General features: G+C 37.2%; 1 protein-coding gene across 1 annotated transcript; it reads right to left on the reverse strand.

The window, feature by feature from the left end:
• Positions 1 to 244: 244 nt before the first annotated feature.
• HNRNPA2B1 (heterogeneous nuclear ribonucleoprotein A2/B1) lies at positions 245 to 7,127 on the reverse strand (the record flags this gene model as incomplete). The annotated part of the gene is made up of 10 exons (XM_009576152.1): positions 245 to 729; positions 884 to 966; positions 2,005 to 2,127; positions 2,370 to 2,489; positions 2,973 to 3,035; positions 3,574 to 3,654; positions 3,744 to 3,845; positions 4,188 to 4,398; positions 5,923 to 6,069; positions 7,017 to 7,127. Coding segments are annotated over 9 exons (1,020 nt in total), but the record flags the coding sequence as incomplete, so codon positions are not given.
• Between the last annotated feature and the right edge of the window lie 3,092 nt (positions 7,128 to 10,219).

Consider the following 10,219-nt stretch of genomic DNA (forward strand, 5'->3'; position numbering starts at 1 on the left):
TTCCTTTCCTTGCCATTGAAGAAGCAGCATCTAAAAGATCTAAAAAGGTGTTTCTCCTTGCAGAGATATCCCTTAAGTTATCTAGATATTTTAAACCTGATCATTTACAGACAACATACTTTTTTCTGACCAGCATTTAATTTTACATATACAACAATAGCTTTATATTATTTGTGGGACCTTATGCTACCCACTCCTTGCCTTATTTTACAATATTAAAAAAAAAATCTAAAATTACACAATATTTCCTTTAGAATTATTTTATTAAATCATAAATGTACAACAGCTTCTTAACTCTACACACGCACTTAAATTTTTAAAAGGAAAACGTTATGTCTTATTACACCATGATCCTGGCTAATAGCTTTTCAAAACTTTGAGGAAAATCTTAAAAAAGGTTTCACATGTCACCTGAAACTTACAAATTTAACATTATCAAAGGAATGCTTCTACACTTACAAAGACCACTAGAAAGAAACAACAATTAAAAAGCTAAGAAACTGTCTCAAAGGCATTTTTACAATCCTTCCTCCACAGTAAGGTAATGTTATTAAATAATCCAAATCCATTCACAAAATGGCTCTCTGCATCTGCTCTGGTGTCTTCTGCCATATCACTGCATATTTATGCATGACTGAGATAAGTGTTTCCTTAACATTGTTATTTCGATAACCTGAAGCTGTTCTGTTACCTCTGGGCTCTCATCCTCTCCTATTTATACAGTGAAGCCTGTTTCAACAGAAGTAAAGAGTAAAAAAATAGGTTATGAAATTATTCATCTAACCATTTTTTAAAGGAAAGATAATATGATCCTAAAAAGCTTTTAACTCCTGCAGCTACTCTCAAGAATCACTGCAATTTTAACACTTATAAACATACTTACCCATGGCATGCTTGCAGAAACTCAGTAACGGCTCCTCCCTCCATATCCACCACTTCCTCCACTGCCCCCTGGACCATAGTTTCCTGCAATTGCAGAAAAAGAAAAAACAGAACAGTTACATCAGTACACTTTTTAAATCTACGAATGTTTTTGATTGTGTATGAAGATTAACATCTGCTTTGTTTCCAGAGATGGCAAACACAACAAAGATTTTAATATTTCACTGTCTTCCTCTAAATAACCTCCAAGAATTGCCACAAGAACTACATGCTGAAATCTTAGAAGATTAAACAGCATCATGTGTAATTTGATGCATCGTACTGTCTTGAGCCTGTGCAGGCTGACTTTATTTGCATGCTAAACCTTACAAGAAAGGGCTTCGTGTTTCAGTTTCCATTTCACAAGCTGTACACACCATATTAAATAACATTTAGACAACAAAAGGCAGAAACTGTCAGAAAAAAGTGACACTACAACAAGTAGGGGGGAGGAGGGCAGGGCGGAAAGAAATCCTAGCAAATTTAGTGGACATAAACTAGACTCTCTACTAATAGCGTGAGCTGATAGCAAAGAACATGAAACTTGGCTAAAATCTTTACGGACTGGAAACTGCAAAACATGTCATAATATTCTGGAAAAACTTAGTATCTTGTCATTTATCTTTTAAAAAATAGTAATAATAATTTTCTCCAAGACAAGCTTTACAGTCTGAAGATGAGAAATTGTAGCCAACTTGCAGAAAGGGCGCTGAGGTCCATCTTCTGCAGAAGTTATCCAATCACAGAATGGTTTGGGTTGGAAGGGACCTTTAAAGGTCATCTACTTCCAACCCCCCCTGCCACGGGCAGTGACATCTTTCACTAGACCAGGTTGCTCAAAGCCCCATCCAACCTGGCCTTGAACACTTCTTCCAGGTATAGGGCATCCACAACTTCTCTGGTCAACCTGTTCCAGTGCCTCACCACCCTCATCATAAAGAATTTCTTCCTTATATCTAATCTTAATCAACCCTCTTTTAGTTCAAAACAGTTACCCCTTGTCCTGTCTTCCCTTCCACCTCCCCAAAAGACTAAAGCCCACCCACTGTTTGGCTCCAAGGCAGGTCAGGTCATATGCAATACCTCCACCATATGGTCCCCCCATGTTCCTGCTGCCACCAAAATTTCCACTCTTCATTGGACCATAATTTGAAGGTTGTTGGTTGTAGTTTCCAAAATCATTATAGTTTCCACTTCCATAATTGCCTGCATTATCAATACAAAGGTGGAGAAATGAGCTAAAACGCATAAGGCACTCACAAAGTTATCTCGTTATTAGAATTTTAAATAAAGTGCAAGTGTATGCAACAAACTGCTTTTTCATACTATTCCATACTATTTGGAAAACAAGAGCTTCCTTAGACATTTACAACCTCCCCCCTCAAATCTCAAACTACTTGCACCAATTTACAACTGAAATGCTTAGTCATTTCAAGCCAGTAGGTTACCTCCTCCATAGTTGTCATAACCACCTCCATAGCCCCCACCCTGGTTGCCATATCCAGGTCCTCCTCCACCATATCCTCCTCTTCCTCCTCCGTAACCAGGACTGCCACCAAAGTTGCCACCTATGACAATACAATCCTTTAAAATAAACTTTTCAGTGTAGAAGGCAACCAAATTCTACAGAATCAGATGGTATTTTTCTGTTTAGATGTCTACAGGGGAAGAAGATGGTAGGAGTTTTGTGAAGAAGTTTCTATGACCACTATTTTTAAAGGCACATACCAACTCCCACCCTAACCGAATTGTGACCAAAACCCACCAGTCAGACTGCCTAATAGCCTCAATTAAAAGGCTTAATTAAAATCTTGATTTTTCAGGAAGTTTAAGAAACACTGCTATTCTGAAGAAAAGGGCATGGTTGTCCAAGAAATAACCATACAATTTACCATATAAAGGTTTAACATGAGCCAACAGCCATGTGTGCTTCTTAAAGCCAACAAAATGGCTTTGGCAATTAATATAAATTTTATACAAACAGTAAGAGAATGTAAAAATGTTTCTGAATAACAGAAAAACCACCACCACCACCAAAAAAGTAAACTAACCTCCAGGTCCTCCACCATATCCGTTATACCCATCACCAAATCCGCGGCCACTTCCATATCCATCTGTTGGAGAAAAAAACCCGAAGTATTTCAATTCATCTGTAGCAAACTAACTAAATTCTCAAACCCCTATGACCTTAAGGACCAAATCTCAGAGATTATTGATTAAGTACACGTACACTTGAATTTAGAAAACTGTATGTGAAATGACACATCCAATCATTGCTCTACATCTTCCATTTTCTTGCATTTGTAAGGTACCCAGTTTTAATTTTGGGCACAGCTGTTCCACTGTAAAGGTCAGGCAAGCGCTGCATAGAATTACAGAGCAGAAATCCCTGAATTCCGTAACAAAATTATTAAGTTTAGGTTAATTTTGGCTTTTAATAACATCCTTTTAAAAAAAACACTTCATTTTACTGAATAGCCACACAATCAATTTGTGTACTACAGGAAGAGGTTTGCAAGTTATTTTTCCCAAAAATTCTCTAACTGCTACAGCTGCATTTAAATTAAACAGCAGTAGCTTACAAAGTTACCCAGAACCAGACAGACAGTATAAATAAGGAAAAAAAAAATGCTACAAACATGCCTGTCTTACCGGCTCCCCCTCTGAAATTGCTGCCAGGGCCTGGACCAAAGTTGCCACCACCTCCACGTGCATCACCAAAACCGAAGTTCCCTGTAACAGTTTTACATTTATAAGCGGCAAGATCGTGGAAAGTGAACACAAAAATCAACCACAAATGATTAACCATTACTTGTACATACCTCCTCTCCCACTTCTAGAATTTTGCACTTCTTGCATTTCCTGTCTAGAGAGTGCTTTCCTTACTTCTGCGTTATGGCCATTGATGGTGTGATACTTCTGCACTGTAACCACATCACATCAAATAAGATACCATCAGCATTTAAGTACTGATCTGGCAACAAATAAGAGTATCAGGCTTCCAAAAATGAAGTAATTTCCAAATTAATCCATACATATTCCATATCATTTAAAAAAACCAAAACACCATACGATTTTTAAGCAAAGAAGCCAGTATGTACTTAAAATACATGTTCCCACATAATTCACCAAAACTACGATGTAGAAGATACTCATGCACATAACTAATCCCATTATCTCTTTAGTTTAAGTTTAGCTTTACACAATTACCATGACTGCAAGGATTAATACTATCAAATTAAGACAGTGAAATGAAGCTTACTTACATACAATTTTATCCACAGGATCATGGTCGTCAAATGTAACAAATCCAAACCCTCTCTTTTTACCAGACTGTCTGTCAGTAATGATTTCAATAGTGTCGATTTTTCCATATTCCTCAAAGTAGTCACGGAGGTGGTGTTCTTCAGTGTCCTCTTTAATACCACCAACAAATAGTTTTTTCACAGTAACGTGAGCACCAGGTTTTCCAGATTCCTGTTGAAAGAATCCTTTGAATTACTACAAAGAGAAACAATTTCACAAATCACTAATTTGCCAGGATTTCAGGTATGAAATACCAATAAACTAAGATTTTTCAAGCACTTGAGGTAGCCCTCTTATGATGCACGTCCCTGCAACCTTGCTTGGGGGACCTTCTGGGAAGGAAGTAACATGGGGTAATTTAGCGTTTTTTCCTCCCCCCTTTATGTCAAAGCCTTAAAAGCACTGAAAAAGATACAGATAAAAGTGCTATTAAATGCATAAAAGTAAATAAAAAGCCTTTAAACATATTTAGAGAAAACATAACATCAACTGTTTGAAAGAACTGCAAGTATTTAATAACTTAAACTAGAGCACAGTTTTTATAACTGAAACAAAGATGCATCAGCTTCCTCTGCCCATTTCCCCAACAGCAGTGAAACCCACATTTCACTCGTATCAACAGCAAAGGTCCTTCAACCTCAGCAAATCCACAGCTATACATTTTAACACCTATTCAAATATTAAGACAACTCCTCACATTCATGGGTTGTTTTTACACTTTGAGCATGATATCCAAGCTGCTACACTAGGCAGGAATGACTTATCCCTAAAGCTTAGCAATAGCTTTGTATGTATAAACAGTATGCACGTATGCTGCTTTAATTACTTTTTCCCAAATGCTAACCAACCCTGCATTCTGCTGGGAATGGAAAGAAAACTGGGATAGCTAATGGTTACCAGTGGGATACCAGTGGTTACTACTTCCATTTCTCTTGACCTCTGGGACAGCTCATTCAATTCCAGTTCATCAGTGCAAATGCATTAAACACCTGGGTCCAACCTTAAACTGGTAAACCCTCCAAGACTCCCACAACATAGTAAACAGAAGTCACCTAGAATCTGCACTTGCTCCTCAAGTACCTCTGTGCCACAGTAACCTGGCTGAAAAGTTTAGAGGTGCACTGCATTCCTGTGCACACACATAATTTGTACCCTGAGTTTAAAACCAAATACGCGTGGGGCTAAAACCAGAGTAGTCCTAAGATAATTTTGTACACCACCAGCAGAAAAAAAAGAAGAGTTTCCCTACTACATTTTCTATTTTTTAGTCACTTCAGTTACATACCTTTTAGAAACAACCAAAGAGATCTCGGAATAGAGTCAGGAGAGATTGACAGGAGTTTATTAATTTGAGGTTTAGTAACAGTAACCATTGCAAAGAAGAATTAGTTCGGAATTTGCATAATTACAGGCATTCAACATGTTTTCGCTAACAACACTTTCAGACCCCAGTTGCGTCCCTTGCAGACATGTTTCTACAACCAGAGTAACTTAATAATTCACTGTAATAATAGACATTTATGTAACAGTGTCATTTAACAGACCAAAGTGTGGGAAATAGTGCCCCAACTATGGCCTTTTAACTAGAGAATTTAAACCCAGGCAATTTCAAACACGAACAAAGCATAACTGTCCGACCAAAACAGATTCCTTTTTCAAAGCATGAAAAGTATCTGCTTTCAAAGCCATACTTACCTCTCTAGCCACAGCTCTCTTAGGCTCAACCACCCTTCCATCAATCGTGTGAGGTCTTGCAGCCATGGCTGCATCAACTTCAGCCATGGAGGAGAATGTTACAAAACCAAACCCCCTTGATCTTTTGCTTGCAGGATCCCTCATTACCTGAGAAGAAAAAAAAACATTTAATCCACTTCTACTTGTCTCATAACAACATTGGGAGAAAACATGTAAACTTAATTTACATTTTCCTTGATTTGATTTCAAAACACAATTATAATAAAGTAGGAGGCTAGGCTGATTAAGTACATGAACAGCACTGCTTGGCATCACAGAAATTCAAACCATTGTTGTCCTCTAAGACTCTACCCGTAACTCAGAAATGTTGCTATGTCAGAGATGTACGTTTATTTATGTTTGTTTTCTCAAAAAATCAAACACACAATTTCTTTCAAGCTTTCTGAAAACCACAGACTTTAAATTTGTGTTACGAAATATGTATTTACTGTTCCCAAAACAAATTCAGTGGAGGAACTTTTGCAAGAGTCACCATCCCTGGAGGTATTTAAAAGACACGTAGACATGGCACTTAGGGACATGCTTTAGTGGTGGACTTGGCAGTGTCAGGTTTACGGTTCGACTCAATGATCTTAAGGGTCTTTTCCAACCTAAATGATTCTATGAAAACATCACACAGAAAGACATCCTTTTCCAGCTTTATTGAGGCTGCTGACCGTATCATCTGCCTTCTGCCAAAGGTTACTAATCACGTAGATGTAACAGTGCTCTGTGTGAACGCTCCCTAATGCACTTCAGCCAATGACACTCAAGTTAATTTCAAACTATTGAAATCAGTGGTTAGAGATAATCTAAAATCTGGGAGATTTTACAGGAAACAGACTGTGAATGCTCCCTAACTCTATAAACAGAGTTCGCAAGGGAAAGTCTGTGCATAGCTTCAATGGACTGTATTATGTATAAATCAACCAACTATACACTTAAAAAAATTTAATATTCTACCTTTTCATTAAGCTATCCAGAAAACAAACTCCCCATTTTTACAATTTCTAAACGTTCTATGCCATCGCTGTGCATTTGTATGCCAAACTTACCACACAGTCTGTAAGCTTTCCCCATTGCTCATAGTAACTCCTCAAGCTTTCCTCTGTTGTTTCAAAGCTTAAGCCGCCAATAAACAGTTTGCGGAACTGCTCCTTTTCCCTCTACCACAGAAAAGAAGATTACATTAATATAATTAACAATACCCTCCTCCGCATCAGCATAATTAAGACACTAAGTAAGATTTTCTTGAGTGTCAAAAACTTTCCGTAAGATGTATTTTTCAAAGTTAGGCATGGCTCTTCTAAATGTTCTACCACTATTCAAGAAATTAAACAATTTATGCAGTTCTATGGGTCCACTTTTATGATACACATTTTAATAATGTGCTTCTTCCCATCTCTCCCTCCAAATATTAAGAACAAGAGACCACACGGACTTCCAGAATAGTCCTCTCAAAGATCTTTAGGAGATGCTTTTTAAAGAAAAGAAAAACAAAACCAGAAGTTCTCATTACAGATAACATAAATTCATTCATACTGTCTGATTCTATTCCAGATGGCATTTATTTTTACAAACCATTCGGCTCAAATTATTGTACATGAATACTATCATGCTATTTATCCAAAGCATTTAAAAAAAAAAAAAAAAAAAAGAAGAAGATACGGCTAAAGATGTTCTAAAATGGGTCACCAATTCATATTTTCTTATTAATTATTAAAACGAATGAAAGCCAGATCATCCATAAAACTAATCTGGGATCCTGCACCATTAGAATCACTGGTAAACATATCCACCCTCAACAGCAGCAGTATCAAAATTCAGTATATTTGTATATTTCCTTTAAAATGGAAATGTGAATAATACATATTCGCATATGTATCCACTAATATAAATTACGCTTTCAGTAAGACTTTGTTCCTTTGTATCTTCCAGAGAAATTATCACTGCACTTGTTCAGCTTTCTGCTGTGATGACAAGTACATCATTAAAAAAAACCCTGGACCAATAATAAGGTATTTCATTTACTATTTTGTATGTGGTATTATACCAAAGCAGAAAGGACAACCTTCCAATCTCTGCCAGTTAAAAACACTTTTATACTAACTTTTTATACTAAGCAGGCATCATAATTGTCATTTTCTACACACAATAGCATCACTAGATCATACATTTTGCAATTTCATATGTCAAACAGCAACAATTAAAAAAATGCACTAAAAAGTAGTCCCCTTCCACAAAAGTTAAGATTTCAGAATGTTCTTTAAAAGAGAACTGTCCTGCTAGGGACAAGAGAACTTAAATGCAGTGATTACTTCAGCTTTATACTGTTAACTAATTTTAAAAAAACAAGAAAATCTGCTTGGGTGTTTGGTTTGGTGTTTTCTTTAGGGTGGTGGTTGCTTTTTAAACAACCCAAAACACTGCATCGTTAGCTATAACTGACAAACACAACATGACCAATTATGCACTGCGTATCAAGATAAATGTAAAAAGGAAATTAGGACAACCAATGATATTTGGAAAATAAGCAAAATAGTTTGGTGCACAAATGCTTTTAAAAGTATTAAGCCAATCTGCATGTAGACCAACATGTTTTCTGAGGTTGTCCAAGGCAGGTCTGGATCTAGACGCATGTAACAGGAAGACAATTACTGTAGGTAGTACCGAATCAGTTTCACTTGGAATCTACTGTTGGAGCTAATATTTTTTCTTCTAAGAAACACAGAGGAAGCTAAGCACTGTCTCCTCCTTGTACAGACAGGCAAAATTAGACACAAGAGTTTAAAAGCAGCAAATCCATGTTATGTCAAGTTTCCTTTTACCTCATCTCTTAAAAGGAATAAAGAAAAGGATGCTGCATACCAGACTTGGACTAAAAAGTCACATGCTGCAAGTCATGCTATCGTTTATAATTTGAGTAGGCTAGGAGAGAAATCATTTTAAGCAACAATACTGCCAAAAAAATCCTCCCTTCAAATTACTTCAGTTCTGCTGCTTGAAAATTCGGGACTACTTGCTACAGTTTCATAGGCCTGTAAGACACTTTTTCCTATATAATTGATTGTCATGTGTCTAATAATGCACGTTTATATTCTTATAAAAATATGAGAATCAAGCAAATTTAGTAGGCAGGTAGGATTTTTCCAGTAAGTGTTAGGTTTACCTTTGAAAACAGTTATAAACAAGTAAATTAAATTCAAGGAAAGAATAGACTCTATCATTTGTAACAACTACATTTCTTTTTTAAAGGACAAACATATACCACACATTAGTAATAAACATTAAACAGAGTAATAACGCACTTTACAGATGTATGAATTCTTAGAAACTGTAATCAATCATGTGTATTAAGTATCACGCAGTACATGCCCTACCCAGAACAACATCTAGGCACCACAAACGTCAGGACATAGCAATAACAAAATTCACTACCAGTTCTTCAATTAAAAGCACTGTGTGAAAGTATCATAAACATGTTGTTCCACTAATACATGCACAGCCTCTGGATGTAGAGAGACTATTTGTCTTAAATGTGTCAGTTTTAAGAAGCTCTGGTTAGTCTAGCATTAAGCTCCCACCAGGGTCCAGAGAGCTCTGACCATCTGAAGTTTATGCTGAAGCTGTAAAACGTATGATAAAAATTATCATCACTCCAGTCCCTCTCAGAATCTTAATGAAAATCCTCATTTGGTAAAAACAACCTCCCACACACATACAACCCACCCCCGCCAAGGCCCACAATATAAAAGCTGGAAGAAAAACCTCTTTCAAGATTTCCATAGCAAACTCTGTGGCAAGAACGGAGTGCAAGAGGCAATCTTTATGAACTCTGTAGACTCTTCATTAGTGCTTATTTTAAGCCTACCTTCACAGGCTTAAAGCAACACTTCAAAGGACTGGAAAATGCGTAGCCTTTGCTGGAAAATTCATCATCAGAGCAAGGAAATGTGTTTCATATAGCAATAATACGTGCACAAATACTCCAAGCTGACTGCACACTTCTGCAGAGTTAAGAACCCCAGTAACAAAAACGGTTTACAGAGACAAGCGAGTGGGATCTCTGAACTACTATGGCTAGGCCTGCCAAAAGCAAAGCTGGGTTTACTGGTAGCAAACTAGAAAGACATTGCTCTCTCTCCCCACCTCCCCCTCCAAGCGCCCCGTTAGCCCCTATACAAGGATTCTACAGGGCTTTGCAATCCAACAGCCTGATTCTCCCCCTTCCCCCGCCCCCGCAGCCTGACGTTATCAG

The sequence above is a fragment of the Fulmarus glacialis genome, unplaced genomic scaffold (genome assembly GCF_000690835.1).
Source record: "Fulmarus glacialis isolate BGI_N327 unplaced genomic scaffold, ASM69083v1 scaffold15074, whole genome shotgun sequence".
In the NCBI taxonomy this organism is placed as follows: Eukaryota; Metazoa; Chordata; class Aves; order Procellariiformes; family Procellariidae; genus Fulmarus; species Fulmarus glacialis.